Raw genomic sequence first — 26,216 nt, forward strand, 5'->3', positions numbered from 1 at the left:
TCGTCGAGGATTCCTTCTTCTCCGTCTCTTGGCTTTCCTCGAGGTTGCTGCTCCTGCTTCTCTTGCCTCTCTTTGGTTTTCGTCCTTCCCCCTTCTTCGGGGTTGCTCGCCGTTGCTCTGCCTTCTGGGGGGTTCCTTTCCGCTGCTCTCCCCAATTGCATTTGCATCCTGATTGCTTTTGTATTTCCGTGTGTCCTGGGTATAACAATAACTTCTTGGCCAACAAAAGACACACTACCCTGCCACAACTTTTGGTCCGAAAGTGCCCGAATCGAATCCCTACCGATTGAAGACAAGTTGCCAACTAAATTGGTTTTGCCATGTCCTGCGACCTCCCCTTGGTCCTTTGGGGACGACAATGGCCAAAAGCGCTAAAAGCGTACAAATGTTGAGCAATTTGTTAGCCGTAAGTAAAGCTTCTGAAAAAGTATTGAATAACCAATAGATGGGAGGGATATGCTGATGGATAGAGCGAGTGCCCGTCTCTCTCTTGAGGATCTTTCTGTATAATATTTCAATTATGATTGGGTTTCTTTGATTACTTGTCTGAGAGTGCATTTTAGCTAAGGAGATGGCTATAAAAAAGAAGTAAAAGAGGGCTAAAAGAAGGAAAAGCAGTTTAACTCTGGATTAGCTATCATTTGAAATCAAATTTCCATTGGAATTAGGCATTTCCGATACATTTGTGGCCATATCCTTGGCTAGAATATGAAAGAAATTGTTTATTATCTACTAGTTCCTTCTGTTGCTGTTCTGCTGTTCAACCTGTTGCTTGCTGTCGACTTCTATCTAGATACACGAACTGAAGAAGATACATTTATGCCACTTCTCCTTCCGCAAGATAACAGCTTAACAAATCTCTCAAGTCAACTCTTTTTGTCTTTGAAATAAATCTTGGCTACGCACCCCTCCAAGCCATTGTCCACACTCTACAGAAGCAGCTTTTAGCCATTTATGTGAGGAAAAAAACAACATCCTTTTAGCCATTTAGGAGAACAAGTACGACAGTATTATGGCCTTTCCTGCTTTTTTTTGCCTTTTTCCTGCTGGCATTCTGTGAAATATTTCATATTAAATCAAGAGGAAAGATAGCTTTTTTTCAAGAGATGCTTTTGGCTACCCTTCGACGCTTGGCCCAAGGTTGGAAAGGTTCCAGAATCTGCAGAATCTGTTCCAGTCTATAGCCTGTGGAAAAGAGCATGCATGGCGTCCGTGAAAGTGGATATACCCTCGTCTTTTTAGAGAAGAACATCCAACGGAAGCTGAAGTAATTTCTGGAATAAATACAAATGAAATAACAAGTCCCCGAGTAATCATCAGAAATGTTTGTGTGGGGATGAGGTGAAGCGCATTGCATTCAAACAAAAGGACTCGGCTCGACTCGACGTAATTTGCATTGGAGGGATTCCCGGGCTTCTGATCCTTCGGCGGCATCAGAGCAGAGAAGAGCACAGAACTGTTGTCACAACAACTGCCTCCGAAAGCAGCAAAGTTCTGGAGGGAGTCCAGCCCGCAGGCAGCGACAGATTCGTGATTTATTGCAGGAGTCCTCGTTGTTGCTCCTGCACCGAGGTAGAGCTCTGGGTATATCCTGTGCTTGCAGCCATGAAGCATAACTAATTTATGGCCCAAAGCAGCGGACTGGAGTCGGGACTGGGCAACGTCGGTCACACAGTTGTGGTCAAAACCTTTTTTGGGTGTTGGCTGTTGTAATCCGCAGCGTCAGACGTGCAGGATGTTTGTACTGGGATCTGTCCTTGCTATTTAGAATATGTTTATCGGAATTGTTTGGGGAGTCTCTCTCTGTAGAAACCTGTTCAAATTTTTCACCAGAAGTGAGTCTAGAAGGCTGCCGCAGTCTAGGAGTCTGCTGGAGTCAAGAGCTTGTAGTCTGTAGAGGAATCTGTCCATGCAGGAGATTAGTCAGGATTCTGGGAAAGGTCTAGGAAAAGCAAAGCAAATTTTGTCTTTCCCAAGCTGCAGCTCTGGAGGAGTCGTTTCCAGAATACAGTCTCGAAGCTTGTCCAACAACCTTTGACAGCAGAGTGTCCCAGAGTATGTCCTGAAGCTTTGGGAACTTAAAGGAGATAGATGATAAGTACATTTGCAGATTCTGTGCAAATTTAGTAGTGTTCTACCGGAATACCCCGCACATCTCTGAAAATACCAAAAACCGCTCTCCGGCGCTAGTTGGGCAAAAGATACAGATACAATTACAGTTGAAGGGCTTTATGGCTGAACGAAGTGCAGTAGAGAGCGGGCGCACATTCCTCTGTTTAATATTTGCGAAACTATTTCAATGCCACCCCTCCTCCATCTCCCTTGCTACAACGATTCTCCCAGTTTCCTCCACTCGACCCTCATCAGCAGTGAAATTTCAGGGATGCGCTCGATTTTCGCACATTTTCCGCGCATACATTTTCATTATACACTTTTGACAATGTCGCTGACAATGGCCCACGGGCACACTGCCTCCTCTTCCCTCACCACCTCTCTTGGGCCGTACCATTTTGACAAAATTTAATTCGTTTTTTATTAAATTTATGCAAATTCTGTTACTCTCTTCTTGCAGGACTGACCCTCTCCCCGCTCTCGTCCCCGCTGAAGCCTCTCTGAACGACTGGAAGTAAAAGTCGAAATTGAAAACTGTAAGTAGCCCCCGAAGGAAAGCCGCACATTTTCCCACACTTTTCACTGATTAAACCACTGCAAAAATATCGCAAGTTGTGCTGTCAGTAGCACAAATAGTCGGGAAAGCGGGAGGAAGGAGGGGGGCACCTGTAGTGGGCACAGGTCAAAGTTCAGCCATGTTGAACGATTTTTGCACTTGCTGGCTAACGGGGCGTATGATTGATATGCGAAATGTTTGCGGCCTAACCGCAAAATTATTGCGCGGGCAACCAAGGTGTTAAATTGCCCGGAACCACGCCCACAGGAAGCAGCACCGCCAGGCCACGCCTCTCTTTTTTGGACAGGAAGGTGTAAATTTATAGCAATTTGCAGCAGCAGCATCAGAAAGGAGGAAAGGAGGAAAGGAAGGACGAAGAAGGAAGGCAGGAGGAGCCTTGTGTGCATTGTCTTGGAAATTAAATTAATTTACATGTGTACATGCAACGCTTTTGTGTGTGGCATGTGTTGCATGTGTATCTTCAGGTGGCAATCAAAGCTTAAGCCTTCAGGACCTTTAATCCTTTTGCATTGTCTAGAAAACTAATTGATGTGCGAGTCGAGTACGTGATCTTTTGATCGGAAAACAAGCAGCTACAGAGGACACAAATTGCAGTGCAAACAATGAAAGGACTTCCCTGGGAAAACTCTCTGTACTTTAGAGCAGAGGAAGGGGAGTGACCAGAGCAATTGCAGCATTTGGAACAGTTGCAGCTTTTGAAATGAAAGATTTATGAAACAAATTGGCATGGAAAATGATTGGAAGATGAACAATGCCTTAAAATTGATGGCCAAAACGGATGGGACGAACACCCCATTGTCAGCGCTGCTATGCAAATTCGATAAGAAGCTTACCTTTATCTCAATCTAAAGTTATCGAACGGTATGGCATTGTTCTTCGGGGGAGGTGAGGGACACTGCAGCTGCATTGTTCCTTTTGAGAGGAGGAAGGATGTTCCATTGAAGAAGAAGGCCGTTGCCCTCAGAAATAGATTGAACTCCTATTGAAATGGAAGGACATTTGTAGGATGTACAATGACGCTCCAATGGATGGAAAATCCATCATTCCTGGCTTCAATTTATGTCCAATAGAAGGACACTGCCAGATGCAGCAACTGCTGAAATTCTTAAAGCCATACAAATCATACCTTTACTTGGAAAATTATTATCTTAAAGATCTATGAAACATATTGCCTCACATTCAGCTCTGCACCTGGGACCCTCCAAAGGAAATCATCTGCCATAACCGATTGACATTTGAATATTTGAGAGTACTCTCTGCCGCCGCCTCATTGATTCTTCAATGGTATTTCATTTTCGAATCCTTTGCTTCCTTGATGTGCTTCTCCTCCTCCTCCTCCTGCTTCTCCTGTTGGTGGTGTCGTCATTGAATTTCCCTAATTATCCGCAGCCTAGCAGCAATGTTTTCCACTTCCCAGCCCATTTCGAACCCCCTCAAAATGGTGTTCAGCAAATGCAATTTTCACAGGAAAATCTACGGATGGAATATCACTCATACGTCGTGTTGTACGAATGCGAAATTCGAAATGGAAATGCGTCAAATGCGGGGATAATTCACTTACGTGGCGACTGGAAAATGGGCGGGAAAGTGGGGGAAAATGCTTCTGGTTTCTGGCTTCTGAGAGGCATGGCCGCCATGGCGCTTGGTCTTTTAACCTTGCCACGTGTGGCAAAATGGCATTTAACAAGGTTAGCAATCAGAGGGAAAAAGGGGAGAATGTGGGGAGTGGGGGGAAAATGAGTGGAAAAAAAGAGGAAAAAGAGAGTGGAGCAGTAGGGCGGAAAAAACGTTTAAAATTATGTTTGTGTGTGTGGGAGTGTGGGGGGAAAACGAGTGGAAAATCAAACAAGAAACCAGTTCTATTTCTATTTCCATTTCTTTGCAATATTTTTCAAATAAATGTCTCTGGCGTGTGGCGAAAATTGAATTGAAGAGGAAATTCCACTTCAAATCGGGAAAGCTCAAGGATGTAGTGCGCAACACATGTTGCAATTGCACGTTTTCGTAGTATTTCCTGTACATTTTCTACATTTCCTTTCCCAATGCTTCTGCTTTAATTGTAAAAAAGTTTAAATATTTCAGAAGACATTTCTTTCCGTCTGCTGGGGTGAGTCCGTGGAGAGGACCCATCCGCTTCCTGCATAAAGTGGGTAATAAATTTTTAAGATGTGTCTAGAAAGATGGAAGATGGCCAGCGGAAATGGTTAAAAGTACTTGTTTTTGGTGGGTATTCGGACTTTTGGTGGAGGGTTGTATGGACAGAGGGAGAGACTGTTTATGCAGAGGGTTAGAGGGAATATTCCTCAAATTAATACCATTCTTGGCAGGGTTGCTTAAAGGACATCTCCCTTATGGGATCATATTTCTATAGGAGACATTCCTCTGGGACACTATTCACGTTTCAGACAAAAAAGCATAAGGAAAGAGATGTCTGTGAAGACAATTTTCATTGGGTTTTCAAATCCCCTGTGGGGAAATCATCCTCTACCGAAAATTTCCTTCGTAAGACACTACTAAGGCCATAAGCCATACACAGAGAGAGGTCTTTTGATGGACATCTTTCCTGGCCTGAAGTCCCCAAAAGTTCGACTCGAACATAACAGGGAATATCATTCATAACTTCCACTATTCCCCCTTCAATTGCCAGCTCTGTTACGCGGTAACTGACATTCGATTGCCCAACATTCGGCCCCGAACTTGTTGAATTTTCCGCCTGCCTGTGTGCCTGCCCCTGGGGTTGGGTGTTACATGAGCAGCAGCTCCATAGCCATGGCAGTCACATTGCCACAGCCTCAGCTGAAGGTAAAACGTGCGAAGGACACACAAACACACACAGATACAGGCAGGCAGAGACAGAGACAGAGAAAGAGAGTGTGTGGCACGAAGACGTTGCATGGAAATCCATGACAAAATGTAACAGATTGGCCGCCACACACCAGCAGCAGACGCAACCCCAAGCCCAAACCCCCATCAAGGCAGGAGGAAAGGTGGAAGGAAAGGCGGAAGGAAAGGCACAAGGCTAAGCCCCGTGCAGAGTCAGAGGCAGAGGCTCATAGAAAGCGAAAGAGATGACGAAACATAGGAGGAGAAAAAGAGGAGGAACGTAGGTGTGTGTGTGTATAGGTGTGTGTGTGTGTGTGGACGGTTGCATATTTAATCCTGTTGATTTTTATTTGTTTCCGTGTTGGTTCCGTGCTGTTGCTGCTTCTGCTTTTTATGGCTTTTTATCTGCCTGATGATTGTACATGCTCTTTGTTGGCCCACTGCCACGCCCACACAGGGCCCACAAAGCCCTCCTCCGCCCCACAATGACCTTTCTTACATACGTATGTGTGTGTCCATGAAGTGTGTCCCGGGGCATCCTACCTGCTGATGCATTTTATTCTCTATTCAAAGCCTGTTTTGCTGGCTCTTAATTTACCATTTTCCATCTTCCATTTTCCGTATTCACGTTTCGATGACATTTTCAAAGATGCACGTGTCTCGTGTTTACGATCAGCCGCATTTGCATATCCTTGGTAAAAATAGAGCTGAAGGTTGCACCACAAATAAAGTTTGAAATTAATGGCAACACGAAGGACATTCGACATTTATGGGGATGAGGTAATGAAAGTCAACGAGGGATTGGAAATGTATTAAACGAGAGAGAAATTGATATGGTGGAAGGGCCTTGACAGTGATATTCTCTTCTAAAATAACAGAAAATAAGTGTTCTATGAGTTTTCCGATTTACGGGGAACTTCTCTACCAAAGATGACCTTGAAAAATTGTCTTTCGAAGAATTTTTTGAGATTTTTAGTTGAAGATAATGGTGTTTTCTAGTCCCTCGGCAAAAAGAAAATCTACTTAAATATAAGCTGTATCTTAAAATCAATTTTCATACAAGTACTGCAGCTTTTCCCAGAGAAATTTTCTATGATATCCGAACGTGCAAGATTTGTATTAAAAATGTATAAAAATGAATACAAATGTGAAAATTAGTATGGATATTATATAAGATTCTAGATTCAAGGAAATGTTAGAGCAAATGGCATACTAAAATGCATAGGTAAAAATCGTTCAGTTACAAATAAATACAAGAGTATATCTCCTTTTAGATCGCCACAATATCATCTCTATTTATGTTTGTACATACATATATACTCTGCTCTCGATTCATGCATTTGGGCTCCAGCATGCATTTATATATATAATATAATAATAATAATATAATAATAATAATATACAATAATTTTTAAATATGTCGCCTGTTGCTATTCTCATGCTCTATGCTGTATATTCTACCTTGAGCACCGCAGTAAAGCTTCAATTGTCAGATGCCGCCTTAATCCGTCTCTCCCTCTCTGCTCGCTTTTTGCGTGTCCGATCATGTTCGGAACATAGTCTCTCTCAATTCTGTTTGATCTGTCAGCAGCAACAACAATAATGCACCTAAACCTACAACCCCACTCGCTCTCTCGATCTTTGGCTCTCTTGCTATCTTGCTCTCATGCTCTTGGGCTCTCAGGAAAATGCAAACAACACACTTGCATGCAGTATAGAACAACGGGACTTTGTTCCACTGCGTGGACTGTTTGTGTTTGTTTTTATCTATAGTGATATACATATGTCGCGGCTGACAAAGCCACACTAATACCCTATGTATTTTTTGTTTCCGACTAGTATTTCCGACATATTTGCCGCCTCAAGGCAATCAGGAAAGCATTTGTTTTCTGATTCGTTTTGGCAATAAATTCCCAAAGCCAACTCCTAATGCAATCGCTGGAAAATTAAACCAAATATATACGCCGCCTGACTCATGGAGCCGCCAATACTCGAAAATGAGATCAGCAGTGGAGATCTCACCCCAGCCGATACGCTCTAGCGTGTTTTCAAGGTTAACAAAAAAAAAAAACAGAATAAATAAATAGCGTAACTCGGTTTTTCAATTTCCATTTCAATGCGGGCTATGGTCCGGTCCTCTGAAAATAAATCAAACCCCAAACTGAAATTCAAATCAGAGCTCATTAAATGCGAAACATTCCCTAAACAGCAGCAGCAGCAGCAGCGGAAGTTGGGAGGAAAAACAAACAGCTAAATAGCTGAACAGCTGAGAGAGAAGGTGACCGAAAAACCACATAAAAATACTCGTAAATCGTCCAAATAAAATGGTTGTAACGCTCCGCTCTCTGCGGGTCCCAAAAGCACGTCCCCAATTAGAGCGCGTGCCTTCGTTCCGCCTCGCATTGATCGGCGGGCAATCAATCCATCAATCTGCGAGTATCTTTACGGGATTTGATTGATTAAGTTTGCCACCCGGTGAGCGGTGTGAAAGTTGTGGCTGGTAGATGCAGCCGAGGGAGCGGAGGAGGGGCTATAGGGGGTCTTGTAAGTAGTTCAAAGTAATAGCTGTTTAAGCTTTAATGAGGCTTGTCTTTGATTTTGTTGGATATTTAGGCGATTTGATTGGAAATTACAGCGATTGCAGATGATTTTTAAGCGGGCTTGTGCAGGGAAAGATAGAAGAAGGAAGTTTAAATCTCCAAATCTATTAATAATTCAAAAAATACATGCAATTATTGAAACCAAAAATCCCAACACCAAGTGGCTTTTCCTTAGAACTACTTGAATATTTACACCCTCCGACACCCTCTCCAATGCTAATAAGACGGAAAATGTATTGCTTTCCCTGCACACACCGCCTTGGAGTGGTAGCTTAAAGGCCTTAGATGTTGAGTAAAATATTGGCATTAACTGGGGCTTTCGCCTTAAACCAGCTGCTAAACCGAGGCCCTTGTCTCATCATCAGCGTCAGAGTCATCCTCGTCCTTGTCCTCGTCCCTGGTATGTCCGGGGATGTGATGGCTTATTAAGAAGCGATGCCAAAACCACAGAGACAGGAGATTGGATATGGCGTTGGATGCTGCTGCTGAAGAGAGTGAGGTGGTTGGCTATCCCACATGGCCTGCGGACTGGCCACCACCATCATCATCGTCTTTGGGGATGCAAGAGCAACAGGCAGCGGGCAGCAGGCAGCGGGCACAATTGAGAAACCGACAAGCTACTGGTCTCATCATCGCACTGCTAATCAAAATGCCATTGCCAGCGAACGAAAAGCGAAACAAAATTAGCTTGAAAATTGTTATAGCATTTTGTGGTTCCACTCCACAGACACCAGACCAGACACCACAGCACTCCACAAACCATGGCATTAAATCGGCTTAGAAACACTCTCAAGAATTCCCTTTCATGTGCGCTTTTTCTTTCATCACTTGTTTTGGCACTTGTTTTCTCTCTCCATCTCCATCTCCCTGCTCGGCTCTGCTCTACTCTGCCCAATGCTCGGTGAATTCTAAAGTTACTTGACCGCAACAAAAGCGCACAAATTGTGCCGACAGCCACAGGCCGACGACTGGTTTTCACCAACTCATTTATATCAAAAAGTTGTTCTTAATCAGCTGCAGCTGAAAGCGTGGCCAAAACTCTTTCCGGTGGTACAGAGCTGCAGAGTGACGAAGTGTTTTAGACATGGCCCTTTGGCTAAAGGGATTTCTAGAGTCATTTAGGGCCATTGTCTGACAGAGGATTGGCGGAGGATGTCAGGATTATTATGGGCCAGCACAAAATACTTAGATTTGATGAATAGGCAGTTGTTTCAAAAGCAGAGAGTGTCTAAAGGTGTGCACTAAGAGATTTCTTGGCGAAAGTGTAATTCGGAACGATTAGGGCATCTGTTGAAGGCCTGAAACCCCCCCACGAAATGCTCAAGAAACGAGCTATGCTTCTCCTAGTAGGATCTGTACTCTCCCAAAGATTACAAATTGAAACACATTCTTGCCACACATCCAAGGCGGCAAGCAGCGCAAGCAGCGCTTCGTTTGCTTACGATTCCTGTCCCGCTGACAATCCTCCTTTTGGATTACGCATCTCTCAGAAGGAACCATCTCGTCTCGGAAGCAGATTGTTGTCGAAGTAAAAAAAACAAGCATGCAACAAGCATAACAATAAAAAAAAGGGAAAAGGGAAACCCTATTCCTGCCACAGCGATGAGGAGTACGTGCGTGGCATGACACGCATTCGGTGAAGCACCTGCTGCTTCCTAGGTTGCGGCATTACGTGACGTGAAGATTACGAGGTCTCCTTTAACCATAATCCTTTAAAGAATGCACTGGCCCACAAGTGGATATCACTCCGCCGCCCCCAGCCCCATTCCCCTGCCCCTTTTCGATTGTGTCGTTTTAGCTGATTCTCAAGAATGTAGGTCAAGTGGGCGTGGCGTGTCCTGTGTCTCCTGTGCGCATTCACAAGGCTTTTATAAGGCAATTAAGCCAAGTTAATGAAATCAGCCCTCTGCTGCCTCCGACAAAAGTAGAAGCAGACGGCAGGCTTACAGACAGCCAGACCTTTTCCAGGCATTTTCCTGGCAATTGTCCCTTTCTATAATTTATGTAACCAATGGACTGCCAAGAAGGCTAATAGGCATAGGCCATCATGGAGGCGATAGGGCCATAATGGAGGTGGGAGGAGGTTTCATGTGGGGAAGGTTGGAAGAAACAATGCAAAAACGATGATTACACTCAGTTTTTGTCGGATATCCATTTCAGGGGAATTTCCCTCTAATTGAGAATGAATATTTTATTGGTTTATTGGTGGAAGGGATAGGCCATAACAATACAATTACCCAAAAACGTATACAAAAAAGAGAACGTGAGAGAACTAGCAAAATGAGGAAAATGCTAAAGACAGATAGATATGGCTAGATATTAGATGGATAGAAGAGAAAAGAAGAGCGTAGCATGATTTTTACGGCATCCCAGAGATGGAAAATGGTGCAGTCCTGGACAGACATCAAAAGTCAATCAATGTAATGTCAAAGCGGCTACGTGGCAAGCTACAAGCTACTATCTGCCGCAGCAAGGAGTCCGTGCTGCTCAGGGCATAAAACCAAAGGAAAAGGGGGCGTGGAAAGGAGGGAGCAGCCCTGGCATAGAGTGGGTTTTAAGCCAACATTCGAGTCACAGCTTGACAGGAATATATTGCATTGGCCGAACAGCATGATGGCTGGCTTCCACCTGTGCCCCACGCCCGCTGCCCCACGATATTTACGCTTGGAAATGCTTGTAAATTTACGCCAACTTTAAGCCCAACTCCCGGGCAGGCGGGGAAAAATGCAGGCACCACATTTAGCCAGATGTACATGTATGTACATACATATATATAGTCCTACCTCTGACATATCTGCACTGCCATTGTTCTGCACAAAAGGCACGCAAAACAAACAATCAGTGAATGGCGTTCAGTGTGCAAATATCGCAGAAAATACGAGAAAACGTGAGAAAAAAAGAAACCGAATTTGATGCAAGTTAACAACAACAACATTTGAGAAGGGAACAGAAAATTGAAAATGAAAAAAGAATGAAATTAAAATGCATTTGCAGGACTTTAGTTTTCGCATTGTTGGTATTGAAAAGTTGTACGATTTTTTTGTTTGTTTTGTATTCTTGTTGTTGGAGTTCTCTGTGGATTCTCTCTGATTCTCTGTGTGGGATTCACGCTGCGGAAGCGTTGGATTTCTCTCGCTCCGTGTGTGTGTATGTGTGTGTGTGCGTTTGTGTGGGCGGTCTGCGAGAAGCTTTCTGCGTTAGTTTTAAAGCTTTTTCCATTAACCGTAAAAGTTTCGTCAGGTGGTTTATTAGTGTTTTTGAAGCTTTGAAGCAAAAACAAAAAAAAAACCAGCACTTGTCGCACAATTTGTTTATCCTGCGAGCAAACTGCCAGCTCCTGGAGAAAGTCGTGTGGGCGAAAGTTGACTCAGAGTTGGAAGAGAAATTGAGTTCAGAGTTGGGGAGATCTCCTGTTTATTATTGGATTAGAGTTGAGGGATTAGAGAAGAGAGTGAATAGATTTACAGAGGATATATATAGAGGAGGAGGAAGGAGTCCCTAAAGAGAACTTGGATCCTTTTTCTTTGCCTAAAGCAATTTTTAAAAAATCATAGATTATATGCCCTTTTCTGGTATAGATGGGTTTCATACGTGATATTTGGGGCTAAGAAGTTGTGGTAGTAGAGAAGAAAGTAAAGAGATTTTTCTGAGATATATAGAAGATTTAGAGGATGTACCACTTCCCTAAAGAGAATTTTGACTCTTTTTCTTTTCTCAAAGCAATTAAAAATCATAAATTGTATGGTATCTCGTGGCATTAAACGTATTTTATATTTTAAAAATGCCTCAAACATAAGAAAACTTTGTCGAACTTTTCTCTCGAAATCACTTAACTCTAGAAATGTTTGCTGTTGTATAAATACCCCACATTTGAATAGAATTTCCATCAGCTGCCAAAAATCTACTTAAAAATTAAAAATAAATTAATTATAAATGATATCAATTTGCAAATATGATAAAATTAGAGAGAAATTTATGATTTGAATGGCCAAAATCAAATAGAAACATTCACAAATGCTGCAGTTGTTGTGGCTGTCAATCCATCGGCCGGACTCGATTATATAATTATACTTTCATTAAGCTGATAGTTCGCTGCGATTGCCTTCTTGTTGATATTAAAATTTAATTAAAATGCCATCAAAAAGCTAGAGAGAGAGAGAGAGAGAGAAGCAACAGCTTGTTGGTAACGGTAAGCTGCTGCTGCTTCTGCTGCCAGAGACTGTCAAACTGTAAAGTGAGATGCGAAATTGATGGGGCAACTATTGCCACAGAGAGAGAGAGAGAGAGAGATAGAGCAGCTGTAAAAGAAAGACCGCGATAGATAGTAAAATATTGAGAGGAAATAGTGGACAAGGAGAGGAGTGGAAAGAGAGGACAAAATCAGTAGAAGAAAGCAATAGAGACACAGCAAGAGAGGCTATGATTACGAGGTAAGATTACAGTCATTTAACTTTGACATCCTTGCGCTTCATTTAACGCACACACACACATACACACAAGGGACACAATGGACGAAGGACATACCTAGTACGAGTACTCGAACACGCGACTCGAGTGCCGTGTGTCGTGTGTCGTGAGTCGTGCGCCGTGTGTGTGCAATGCAGTGCAGGGTAATGCGAGCGAGCTGGAAGCTATTTAATTAATGTGAAGCATTATGCCCGATTATGTGGAATAAATGAAGGGAAAAGAACAGCCATAGTGGCGATGGCAGTGGCAGGAGGCAGACAGAAGAGGCAGTCAGGCAGGAGGCAGCAGAGTAAGTGGTAAAAGCGATTATCCATGTGAACTATGGAAGCCACTGTGGAAGCTTTAACCAGATTAAATGGTGGATCAATAGAAGCAATTTATGAATATTTCAATGGGAAAATGGAGTTCATAAAAAGGTAATAGTTTTGGTGGCAAAAAACAGCAAGAACTTGAGCTAACCGACGTTTAAATTTCCCCAGAAAAATCACTCTTCGAGAACTACATTTAAAAACACTTTTCAGCAAATAAAGTTTGTTTCCATAAGTTTTCCCCAAGTGAAAAATAGTTAAATTAATTCAAATAAACATAGGAAATACAGCACCCTAAGGCGGACTTCCGGAAAACTATTTAAACAACTAGGAAGTTCATAAAAAGCACTTAGTTTTCTGATTAGTTCTTTGAAAACTACAGAAACCCCTAAAATGAAACTGGAAGCCTCCGTCAAAACTTATGCAAACTTTTCCCTGAATGAAACCAAGCCGAGGGTTAAAGCCCCTTTTTGCCAATCAAAATCAATTTTCAAGCTACTCTTACGCATAATTTGAACAGCCAGCAAGCAAACAGACAGACAGACAGGGAGCCAGGCTTCGACAAAAGATAAACAAACCATCGACACAGAGATACTCAGAAGCACAAGCACACAGCTAAAGATACAGATACACAGATAGACAGATACCCTGACAAGAGGGGCAGAGGGGCAGAGCAACATGTGAAAAAGGAAAAATGTGTGCCAACGCCTGCCTTAGTAAATTATTCAAAAATGTAAGCCCTGCTAAGAGGCGTGAAAGAAAAAGCAAAAACTTTAGATGGCAAATAATAAAATGCCAAGGAAAATTAAGCCAAGGAGAAGAGACCTCCTGTGAGACACCGATACCCCGAGTCGCGGGACTGCAGGACACCTGACTTTTAGTAGAAGGAACCAAAGGAAAGAAAACCCCGCCCCCACTTGAAGTGGTTGGAGCTAAGGACAGGAACGGTCCCCCACCTGGAGATAGAAAAAACTAAGGAACGGCAGACGCCATCAGACGAAAATATGTTTTATTGATTGTGTAAATATTTAATGCACTTTCGTTCGCATTTCACTTGCTTTCCCTGCCTCTCGAAGAAAGGAGAGTCAGAGCCAGAGCCAGAGGCTTCTTTTTCCCTGCGAATGGGCTGCGTGCGTATATTTGCGTGTGAAATGGCTTATTACGGTCACGTTTCGCCTATAAAAGCAAGTAGAGAGGAGGGGGAGCCCCCCAACAGATGGGAGAGACACTGAAGGGGAGAAAGTCTTCGCCTTCACATGATGAGGCCGTGCCTCCCTGGGGCTTGGTCTCCTGGATTTAGAGCACCTGTCGCCCCGATAATAGAGAGGACCTCAGGCATACTAAATTCTCTAGCAGGAGAGACAAACACCACAACAGAGAGAGAAATGTTGCTTCTTGCGGGAAAGTTTCACTGCTTAAAAACATAGTTTTCCAGCAAAATTACAAGCTCATTAACATATCACTCAGAAAGGAAAAACCCAAGAGAGTAAAAGGAAAGCCAAGGAGTAGAAGCAAAACCCTTAGAGGAAAGGGGAAAAAAAACCTAAAAAGGAAAAGTGTTTCAAATTATTATAATGATAGGGAAGAACTGTCCGCTTAAATGGGTTCTAGGGGTCTGTATGGGGGCTGTCGTTTAACATCATTAACACAATTTCCTTTCATGTTTTCCTCTGGCTTTCCCTGGTCTCTCGCGGTCAAGGTGAAAACAAACAAACACACAAAAAACGTGGAAAAGTCACCAGCACTGGTCCTGGGAATGGAACTGGGTTCTTCTCTCCATCCTTCATGTGTTTGTATAATTTCCCAGGCTCCCTACATGATGGGTGTCCTCTCCGCGCGTGTGTGTAGTGTGTGAGGGTGTTTACTTACCCCTGATGGGTCGGGGGCCTCCACTTTATTTGTGTGTTTGCCTTTCGGCTTCTGGTCTCGTAGCCCAAAGCGGTGTAAAAACTGTGTAAAAATCACGTTTAACACATAAATCCAATTGCGGTAGCTCTACGCACGACAGGAGAAAGGGGTACACACAGAGCGAGAGAGAGAGGGGTACAGTCTCTGAGGGAAGGGTATTTGAAGGGGATAGCATGAGAGAGGTAAAAAACTGTGGGGGGGGGGATAGTTATGTAATTAATTAGCTGGACATCAAAACTGTTTTCACACAGAAATTGTGTGTCCAGCTAAACTAGAGATGTGCGGAAAGAAATCGATACTAAAATCGACAGAAATATCGAAAAAAATGTAGAAAAAGCGAGGCATTTTTCTATGACTTGAAATGGTTAAAAAAAATAAAGTGGAAGGCGCTGAAACTTAATCTAGAAATGGAGATATTTAAGATTATTTCCAATTTTCATATTCTTACAAAATATCTTTATATCTCAAAGATCTTTAAATAAAACTTCAAAATATCGAACCATTGTGCCATCCCTAGAGGCAAAGCCTCAATTTTTCAAGGTCTTCGCACATTTGTTGGACCAAAAATAGCCTCCATCCCAGAAAGCAGCGAGGGTTGTGTCTCTGTCAAGGCGTCAGGCCGTCTGGCATTCGTAATTGGGGAAATGTACGGAAAAGTGGAAAGCTTTAGAGCTGTCAGAGCATGTGTGAACATTTTGCTCTCTTGGCCTTGTCATAATTGCCACAAATTGTATGGACAGCTCGAAAATAATTTGGTCACATTTCAATTACATTTTGCCACAGAACCGCATCGAGGTGGAATTATTGAGAACACTTCTTGACACCACACCACAGCCTGGAGACCTCTCTGTTCGCCTGATTGATTGCTTCCGAGCCGGCTCTGGCTCTGTGGCTGTGGGGGATATCAGAGTGTTTGCATAATCCAGTTACAGACCAGAAGGTTCTTAATTAAGGCATTGCCTTTCGAGTGGTCGGCCATGAATTGAACGACCAAATGAAGTGGTGGCCTTTGGCCATAGGGCAGGCTGAACAGACAGGCAGCTCCCATTACCAAGGCTAATGGGCACGTGAGCCGCATTTAATTTCTCAGACATCAGACGAGAGACGAGCTGGGAGGACCCAAGACATGAGGTGAGAACGAGGAGTTTTCCCATCATCCGATCATCCCATCATCATTGTGCGGTGGTTCTGCAATTGTCATAATTAAGAATGATGAATGAGTTGGCGAATTGTGTCAGACGTGGATGGGCAATGAATGCAACAGGCCGTCCGTCTCGGGATTTCTTCCACTCTTTCTAGAGATGAGAGCGTGAGAGCAGCAGGGCTTCAGAAGTCAATCATTCTGGAGTTGCCCCTCATATACCCCTCATAGTATATTCCCTAAGAAGATGAGTGTGCGTGAGCAGGTTGAACGCAGCTGCTTTTAGCACCAGGTCCCCCGTCTTCAATCTCTGGGCACGCTGTGATCATTGCATTGGTAACTAGAGCCCCCTCTCCCTCTATTCTTTTGTTCAATCAGAAAGGAAGTTGTACAAAAATGAGTGGAAGATCTTTGCTAATAAAAGAGATCAAAACTCGTTGAAAAGTCTCTCAATAAAAACCAGAATTTCACTTATTTATTGAGGAATGTTGCAGGTTGAGGATGTGATAGCCTGAGGTAGATAGATGTATATGAGAAGTTCGCCCACCGAGCCATGGGGGTGTGTTCTATTGTGGTATTTTATTGTATTGTAATTTGGTAGTTGTTAAATTTATATTTGGAATACTTACATCCTTTGGATATGTTCAAAGCAAATTAGCTCATCCAAAATACGGCCTGAAGCGTGTGTGAATTATTGGTAATAGGATCCCGACCCTTGGTGGCCTCTACCGTAACGATGGTCAATAAAATGCGGTGTAACCAGAGTAAAACTAAATAAAACTGACCATTACAACAGATACAAAATAACAATAAAATAAGCTATTCTAGACAGTGGAAAAATCAACATTCAAAATTGAATGTAAGAACGAGTTTCATCGTTGAAGAAAAATATGTAGACGCATGCTGTATGTTTGTAAGTTTTTAGTCCAAATAACTCAATAACACATTCTCTGATGACACAGAAATCTGATGTAGAGGCAGAAACTCTCTTAATTGCTGAGGGAATAGTTCTGATTGAAATAAACAGACAAACAGCCTTCTTTTTGAGGCGAAGGAGCAAGTGAAAGCAAAGTATTTTCTGCATTCGATTCGGCTGATCGGTCCAGCATATAAAAACGGAATATATTTCTTGTTTTCTTTTCTCTCTCTCGCTCCCACTAGTACTGTATTGCCCAGTATATTCGGTATATTTCTGAAGGGTCGGCGTGGGTCAAATAATATGTATGTACAATCTCTTCAGGCGTTGGTACAGAGAGGCCTCACGCTGCCATCTCCAGAACTCCGCTCTGCTGTTGCGTGTCCCAGGGCCTTTCCCGTCTGGCATATTTGTTAATTGTTTTCAATTGCATGTTCTCTTGCCTTCTCTTGCCTTTCCTTCCAACTGCATTCCAATGGAATTCCCCCACTCTTGTGGCATTCTTTTGTGGCTTGTGGAAACGGAAGTTCTTAAGTCAATCATCCTCTGTGAAGTGACGACTCTGGAGCGCTATTTAGCCAGAATGGAAGCACTCTCTAAAGGGGGAGGGGGTTCCACCACTCTCTAAAGACGGGTTTAATTCCATGTTCTGTGGATCTTCTGATTGTCTGCCTGTCTGGCTGTCTGTCTTACACGTTTTCCTGATTCAAGACACAAATTAAAGCTGAAAAGTTATTTTAAATTAAAATGTTAAAAATGTTGTTCATTCTTTGGCATTTGTTGCTTCTCGTTCCCTGCACTTTGTCTTCCTTTTGGCGTGCCTCTGCCTCCGCCTCGTTGTCTCTTCTCTCTCTGGTTGTTGTGGCTGTCTTTAGCCATTTTCTTGGCAATGTTTCTCCTTGGCCGAGAGAGACAAAACAGAAAACAGATTAAACAGATAATTTCAATTTGTTCTGTGGATTAAAAGCGCAGCAGCTTAGTGGAATTATTTCTCCGAAATTCATTACGAACCTCCCGCAGCATTGCAGCACTGCAGCAGTGGCCCCGCGGGGTTGCACTTGCAACCTGATTAAAAGAGAAGCCAAATCGTTGAGTCGTTAAATTTCAAGATACTTTTGCCGGGAAGGATAATTACTTAATTGTTATCTTCAGATGCGATTACCCCTCGGCTTGCATTAAATTTTAATTGCATTTTCCAAGGAATAATATAATCCTCTCGGAATTGCTTTTGCTTTGATTTATGCGTACCCACCAACCTTTCTCCTTAAACTGCAAACTATTCTAATTTCCCAAATGGTTTTTCAACTACATTTCTGGCTAATTGGCTTGCCAGTCATAAATCGCATAAAACCCCATATAATTTTGGGCCTGGCGTCAGCATTTTCCGCCCTGGAAAACACTCAAATAAAGAGTGTCCACTCCACTCTCATAATTTTCATGGAGGTGTGTGCTTGAATTAGCCCCAGACGAAAATGTAATCAAAATCTGGAAATGCATATAAATGAATAATTATAATTGTTTAAAGGAATGAAAACATTGCAAATGCTGGAATGGATAAATTTTCCGCTGAATCTGTCGTATTTTAATGTGAATTTAATGAATAACTAATTTTGGATAATGACATTTTCGATTCGATTTGGGTTGTTGGTGTTTGAGTTCGGAATCGAGTTCGAGTTCTCTGGGCTGTGATGAAATTTGCATTCTCTGGCAAACAGCTGTCGAGTGGCAGGCGACATACAGGGCGTATGCTTCATCCGGAATTCGTTTGACGGACTTTCACCGAAAATTCAATGCAATGAAATAAAACTAATGGAACCATGACGTTTTGATAGTTTCAAAGGAAAAATGGAAAAAAATTCAAGTAGATATGCACCACAAGTTAGTGGGTTGCATGCCCCCATGAACGATGTGTGTGCACATATTGGGCTATTAATAAAACATGTGCCACACTTATGCTTATTTTATTTTTATTTTTTCTGTTTTGTGTTCCTTTCAAGCTGCAGGAGAGCCCTCCACACAAATCACGTAGTCAAGAACGGGCCAGTGCACACATCCATCCAGCCATCGAGGGAGAAGACGGAGAAACAGCTGCCAGGACACACACACATCCCATCGAAGGAGCCAACGGCTTGCTGCATGCTGGCCAAGCCCCAGATAGCACACATCCAATAGTTTTAGAGCTCCTGCTCCTGCTCCTGCAAACCCCAATCTCCCTTGCATCCAAATGTATGCCGGGCGAGCGACACAATTTGCCAAAACCATCAGCAGCATGGCATGCAGCATACAGAAGCAGCCGCAAGCCGCAGCACAGCCCGCAGCCACAGCCATGACGACGATGACTACGACGACGACGACGACGACAGCAACCACCTCATCCTCATCCTCGTCGAGTGGTGCACCAGCAGCAGCACCAGCCGCAGCAGCAGCAGCACCAGCCGCAGCAGCAGCAGCACCAGCCGCAGCAGCAGCAGCAGCGGTGGCAGTAATAGTTCCTGATGTCCGACGTGGAGGCGGCTCCAGTGGAGCGGGCACTGTGCCCTCCACACCGAAATCAAGCAAGACATCGGCCCAGCCGAGGGGCTCGCTGCCAACGGATGTAAATCAGCCCCCGTTGGAATTTCAATGGCCACCGCCGGTGCCTGTTTCGACGCACACAAGCAACTTGCGCCTGAACATGATGAATCAGGACCCAAAGGACCTGCACACAGCAAGGGCCATCATCGAGGAGCTGCGCTCCAAAGTGCGCTTTCAAACAGAGCACATCATGAAGTGGCGCAAGGCGTACGCCATGCAGGTGAGTCCCAGAAAAGCGACACGGAGATTGGTATTTAACTAGAAAATGATAAAGAACTAGAAATCGGATAATTGAGAAAAGTTTTTAAAACGAAAATGTACACTGAGCTTCTTATAATTGGGTCTCTTTTTGGTCTATTTAGTTTATTTATTTAAGAGTTTAATATGTGTTTTAATTTACAAATTAATTTAAAAATGCATGGTGCAGGTATATAATAAATTTTTAGGGTATTTAGGGGATTGTAGAAAATTGTTCATCTGTGGCTTACAATTATGGGTGCCAGAAGATTTTAAAGATTTTCTCAGAGGGGAGATGCGTATTGCAATGAAATTGGAAAATTAGGTAAATAATGATGAAATATTCTATGGTAGAAATAGGCATCGAATTCTATTTAAAATTTTGGAGGTTACATGCGATTTTGTTTGTATTCTTTTTTTTTTGAATGAAAGTATAAGAATATGTAGTCGTGATTGATTAGTTCAAGGATTATAGAGATCTTGATTGCAAACAATCCTAAAAACAGGATTCATTTATGCAGGCAAAAGACTCAAAGGGCCACGAAATCCTCAAAATATTATAACAGCTCTCACCATATCATTCCCTAATCATCAGGTGCAGCAGCACTATCGCTATCAGAAGGAGAAATCCGATCAGATGAACTCCCTGACCTCCCAGCTGCTGCTCTTGGAGTCCCGCCTGAAGCGAAAGCAGAAACAGATCGCCAGCCTCCTCAACCATCGAGAGCTGACAATCGCACGCCAGCAGAAGGTCATCGATACGCTGTCCTCGCGGCTGGTGGATCACGGACTGGAGACGATCGATGCGAGCTATGCCAACGAGTTGGACTCCCTGAACGACTCGGATTCGGCGGTGGTGCTGGAGGACATTGATTCGGACAGCACCATGACATTGGGCACGCGACGGAGGAGCAGTGGAGGCGGTGGAGTGCTGGGAAGTGATGGCATCACTATAGTCCGTTCGATATCTGATGCAATTGAAACGAATCTGAACAAATATGGAGCTGCACGGAGGAACAATTGCTTCTTGCGACGTCCTGACATCCTGGAGACGGTTTATTCGGTGGAAGAGGACCCCGAACCCACACCCGATGTGGCGGAGAAGCGGGACAAATTCAAGAATCGGTCGGACAAGGCCTTGAGCTCCAGCTCCACCGAGGGACAAATCGATGGCGTCAGCCCCACGGCGGCTGCCAGCGCAGAAAAAGCCAAAGAGTCGTCGATGAGTGTGGATGGAGGAGGAGGGCCTGCGATTCCGCGTCGACAGCTGGGAGCCCTGAAGCGATCCCCCAGCCACGATGCCCCGTGCACCACAGTGAGTGTCAAAGTGCCGCAGTTACAGCCGTCGGCACAGCAGCCACAGCAGGAGCCGCTCAATGGCAAGAATCAGGTATTGAAACAAAGTCTTTTATTCACGCTTTCGAATTGTCACTCATCAGAAATCTTGTTCCTCAGGTACTCTCCTACAATCGTGTGATGTTGAACCATCGATCGGTGACCAAGCCCAAGGACGTCAAATACAAGCGCATCAACAAGGCCAAGTCCAAGAGCCTCGAAGAGCTGCGTGGGCGACTAAAGAATCTGGTGGAACGACCGCCAGGACTGGAGGGTGGCTACCCCTCGGGCATGATGCCACAGACGGCACAGTCGTATGCGTGACATTCGCCACAGCAGCCAGACGATGGCCCCAAGAAGCCCAGGCAGCAGGAGCAGATGGAAACCGAAGAACGTAGGGGCTCTGCCACTCCGATAGCGGCGACGCCGTCAGAGCCGGAGGCAAGTGGTGGCAGGCATGGCTGTCCCAAGCGTTCAATGACCCTGCCACGGATACTAATGCCCCAGGCGACCAGCAGCAGTAGCGGCAGCGGCAGCGGGGGCAGTGGCAGTGGCAGTGGTGGGCGTGGCAGTTTCTAGCAATTAAAGAAATTTTTCATACGCAATTGTGATAAAAAGTGAAACAGTTTTTCCTTCTACTATCTTTTGTTGTTCGTCTTTTAGGGAGGATATATTCCGAATGTATCTTTTAGTGGATGGATTCGTCCTTGAAGGGCATATCTTCTAAATGTATCTTTCAGTGAATAAATCCCTCTTTGAGGAGGCTATACATTGATTGTATACTCCCCTTCAAAGGGGTTTATCGTTTTAAAGATATACTCTATCTTTCAGTTGTTTTTAAACACACGATTCTCTGTTGTAACATTTGTTTCCTTCGGATGCCTCCGGCTATCCTTTGCTCAGTTCTTCACAAAAACTCTGCATTTAATTTAGTTTTAGTTTTTATTTGTAACAAAACGGAACTGCATTTTTGACTTAACATTTATTATGTATAATTTTCACACACAAATAAATCACACACTAAAATAAACAACAACATACATATTCTCTGTCTATTATTTTCCCGGAAAACAAGAAGCGTATGAAAAATTTCATCGTATGAAGTGTTTAAGTGGAAATGTAAGTGTTTTATCCTATAAGGAAGAGAAGGTGGCTATGGTCTATGACATAATCTGCTTTGAGGACAATATTCCCCATGAAATAAAATCCAAAAAGTTCAAAAGTGAAGAGATCCCCTCAAAAGTTGAAGGAAGGTATAAGTAAGAGCCGGCTTCAGCTTCAGTTCCAGGCAAAGGAAGGCCGTCGCGATGTGGGTGAAAAGTAGGCTAGCTAAAGGATACTACAACAAATATACCTATTACATATAGAACATATACTAGTTCTAGTTAGAAACGTAAGTGAAAATGTATTCGTGTCGATATTCGTATAACTTTTGCAGAGATCAGATCGTAGATGCATATACAGAGCATATTTTCAGCTTGAGATAAAGATACTATCAGCTTGAATCAGTGTGGCAGTGTCTATAGATACAGATACATTCCAACCACTTTGAAGTACCGCTTTTCAAAATGTAGAAAATCTCACCCCCCAAAAATAGTTTCCTTTTCCCCCTCTTTGGATATCTCAGAATTTAGTTTGTAAGCTCTACTCCATGGACTGTCTTCTAGATAACAGAATTTAAAATATGAATATGAATATATATTTTCTTACTAACAAAAAGCATACTAACTATTTTTACATTAATTACTAAATAAAAGATATAGCTGTAAGAACACATTAAACACATATTTAAGAGTTATTTTTGTGTTGAGTTTTGGATTATTATTTTTCGATTATTATGAACTCTGGGGGAAACCGAACCCCCAAGAGCAAGACGTCAGATGTACCTTGAAAAACTCGTAAAAATATAAAGAACAAATATGCAGCATTAATTGTGTAGCTTCATGCAATGCTTTAGGTGTAAAAACTTTAAACTCTAACAAATGGCTGCTATCCAACCAGAAATCAATTGAAATACAGAATTATAAATGTGTTAACCGACAAAACTAAAGTACAATGCTCAGAAAAACCAGCTGTAATAAATACAATACATACATATATCGAATATATCGAAAGTTATATCAAATATACATAAATAAAACTCGGTGTTTCAGTGCGGAATGTTCTTCGAAAAATAACCAAAATGTACCTACAATACAATAAAATACACAAACAACCTGCACAATTGTTGCCGTTGTCGTCCCTCTCCACCTTTCAGCAGAGCTAAACAAAAACTGTTTCAAAAACGTTTCTTAAACATCATATATTGGATTATACGTAATGTCAATGTCAAAGGTCAATGTTGTAGGAATAGATAATCATAATCTTAATAATTGTGTCAATTTTTCAAATTTTGTTTTTGATTTTCCGAAGAGTTCGATACAGAGCAAATATTTGCCATACTCGAGGATAAAGCGTGCGATTCTAAATGTAACATTAAGAACATGTATTAAATAAATAAAGTAAACATTTTTTAGTCTAAGGAAACTAATAGTTGTTAGAATATTGGTTCTACATATATATTATATATCCAAATGCCAAATATGAAAGTTGAAGAAAGTGGAAGACCTTCAAAGAGACGCTGAGCGTAGAAATATATTTTCCTTTGAATATAGAAAGCGTAAATGCATGAATTGCGAAAGATACACTTGAAATAGATGTCTGTATCACTATTCTAGGAGGAGAACTATGATGTTCAGCAAGCAAATCTCTGTATAAATATAGGAGAAGGGAGAAATATTAATTGTATAGATTATTTCTAATGTATGCCTGAGGGAAGCAGAAGCTGAACGAGAAATGTGAGTATAAATCAATAAATCACCAGAAAGCGGGAGAATAATGAATTTCTAAATCTCCCAATCTTTATATTTTGTATAAAAAGAATTGAAACAGAAAAAGAAATGTGACTCCTTCTTAAATGATATCTGTATCATTTTAAGATCATTTGAGTTCGGATCTACCCCAAAAATTGCTGAATACAAACTCGTTAAGCTAAACAGAGATAGTGAGATAGAGAGAGAGAGAGAGAGACGTTCCACCTTCCCCTCGAGATTCAACCGATTCTGTACAAAAACGCAGTAGCAAAACGCGGGCAAATAAATAGACAGACATACATACAGTACTCATATTCCTAAGTATATAGTGAGTAAGACATGCAATTTATAAACCTAATTGATATTTGGATGTATGTATCTTAGCGATAATCGTGTGTGTATATTATTAATCGTACTGTGTGCGCGGTGGGATACAGCATCTTTTTTTCGAGCTAGCTTCAATTTGCGGATCATTTATGGCCATTACTTTGCTCATGTCTACAGAAAATTTGAATGTTATAGTCGACACATACTATTTTCTACTTATGGCTTAATAAAAACAAAACTACAAACACACACTGCAAATGCAAAGGTACATTTTGGGCTTGGGGTTTGAGGCTGAGGTTCGATCTGTGGATTCAGTCTCCGTTGAGCAGCGATTGCGGAAACATGTCAAGATCAGAGCGGAGTCTGCTACTCCTTATCAGCATCGCTTGCTGTGCTTTGGGGCTTATCTGCTTGGTGAGTGACTGACTGGTCACCGTTTGATTAGATAAGAATTCTGTACTGTATTGATTGTTCGATTACTCGATTATCAGGCAACGGCGGATAGTTCCAGGGGCTACAATCCCCTTGCACGTCCCGTGGCAGAGGCCGTCGAGCGGCTGTACAATCAGGTACTGCATTCCACCATCGAGGATGCACGCCAGCGACTGCCACACCTCAATGACAGCGAAGCCATCGATAAGCAGTACTTTGACGATCTGGATAGCACTTTGGGGAACGAGGACTACTACAGCACGGCGTACTACATCTTTGCGTGGATAAACAGCCAGTTGATGGCCCAACAGCGGCCCGACAAGCTGCTCCTGGAAGTCCTTCCCGGCGAGAAGGCGGCCATACGGAACTTCTTCCACAAGGTGCGACCACCGTTGGAAAAGTATCTGCAACGCAGCCATCAATCGAGGCCCGAGCTAATAGCCAATGTCACCCGGTGGGCAGGCCAACAGCAGGACAGTGTGGTGATGTCCTACATTGAGTTCCCTCGCAGTCTGCAGGCCCAGATACCAGAACTCCAGCTGATGGACTACACGAAACTGGCCAAGGCTCTCATCGAGGGTGTGGCCACGGGCATATGGGGGTCGCTTTAGAGATACGCAAAAGAAGTTTAAATTGTTTAAAGCAGTCTCGCTTTGGCTTTGAAAAGAACTTTTCCTATTTTTCAAGGGCAATTTTAGTTTAATTAAAAATAGTTTTGATGAGCATTTGGATCTCTGTTTAGTGGTTTTTGGAATGGGCAATCGATTGAAATATATTCTCTAAGTTCATCCCATTTGTGGGTAAATATTTTCCTACCTTAAATTAGTGATTATTGATCCACCAACTTGAAGATCTGGCCATTGATCAGCCGCAAGGTCTCGTCGTATTGCCTGAGAACCAATTTTACCTTCTGAATAGTGCTCTCCAGAGTCCAGGCCTCTTCGCTGCTCATCCTGCCCACGTAGCTCACCTCCAAGGCCTCCAATTGAGCCCTTAGCTCCGTATAGCCATGCCTTAGAGATCGAAACCTCCTATGGACACGTCTCTGCTGGCATTGACTCCCCGGCTGGCGGCACTGCTGCACAAACTGAAAGATCTCGAGTCCCAAGTGCTCCAGGGACAGCAGCCACTGACTGATGTCTTCATTAAACTGATTTTCACTTTGAAATGTTCTGGGTGTAGATGCTGCCACTGGCTGTTGCCGCTCATCATCCTGCTGTCTCATTAGCTTGCGTAATTCTCTCAGACTGTCGCCTCGCGATGGGGGGGCAGCTGTAAACTGAAGTCATTGTTAGAATAGGTTTAATAAACGGTTTTTGGCGACAATACCTACCTGTAATGGAAGTACAATGACGAATATTCCAATGGGCAGCAGCATTTTCTCGGAATTCTGATTTCTGTTGAAGAGAAATGAACGTTCTTATCACGACAGGCAATGTCTGAGGACTGATGATTATAGACTATTGCTACGTACAGACTGCTGATGCCGTTGGTTCCACGATGATTATCGGGGCGGTAGTGTGTTTTTTTGTTCATCTTTTAAATAGACGATTGCATCACAGAACGAGTGGGGCTTATAAAAGGCGCCTCCCACGCAATGGAGTTGT

General features: G+C 43.0%; 3 protein-coding genes across 3 annotated transcripts in view; 2 read left to right on the plus strand and 1 right to left on the minus strand.

Moving 5' to 3' along the window:
- The window catches only part of LOC6596459, a 69,510-nt gene extending 48,173 nt beyond the window's left edge, over positions 1–21,337 (plus strand). Inside the window, exons 3-7 of the mRNA XM_026987847.1 lie at positions 2,573–2,648; positions 18,850–19,197; positions 19,357–19,646; positions 20,259–21,053; positions 21,119–21,337. Of these exons, the coding sequence (XP_026843648.1) occupies positions 19,077–19,197; positions 19,357–19,646; positions 20,259–21,053; positions 21,119–21,322 (1,410 nt within the window). The 5' untranslated portion in view covers positions 2,573–2,648; positions 18,850–19,076 and the 3' untranslated portion in view covers positions 21,323–21,337. The remainder of the gene's footprint in view (positions 1–2,572; positions 2,649–18,849; positions 19,198–19,356; positions 19,647–20,258; positions 21,054–21,118) is intronic.
- A 3,166-nt stretch (positions 21,338–24,503) lies between these two features.
- On the plus strand, positions 24,504–25,334 carry LOC6596461. The gene is made up of 2 exons (XM_002021720.2): positions 24,504–24,591; positions 24,669–25,334. The coding sequence occupies exons 1-2, from the start codon at positions 24,520–24,522 to the stop codon at positions 25,218–25,220; spliced, it is 624 nt and encodes a 207-aa protein (XP_002021756.1). The 5' UTR covers positions 24,504–24,519; the 3' UTR covers positions 25,221–25,334.
- A 76-nt stretch (positions 25,335–25,410) lies between these two features.
- On the minus strand, positions 25,411–26,204 carry LOC6596462. Its single transcript, XM_002021721.2, has 3 exons — positions 26,084–26,204; positions 25,943–26,006; positions 25,411–25,888 (listed from the first exon to the last, which is right to left on the minus strand). The coding sequence occupies exons 1-3, from the start codon at positions 26,143–26,145 to the stop codon at positions 25,439–25,441; spliced, it is 576 nt and encodes a 191-aa protein (XP_002021757.2). The 5' UTR covers positions 26,146–26,204; the 3' UTR covers positions 25,411–25,438.
- Positions 26,205–26,216: the final 12 nt, after the last annotated feature.

The sequence above is a fragment of the Drosophila persimilis genome, unplaced genomic scaffold (genome assembly GCF_003286085.1).
Source record: "Drosophila persimilis strain 14011-0111.01,24,50 unplaced genomic scaffold, DperRS2 tig00000124-arrow-pilon, whole genome shotgun sequence".
Lineage (NCBI taxonomy): Eukaryota > Metazoa > Arthropoda > Insecta > Diptera > Drosophilidae > Drosophila > Drosophila persimilis.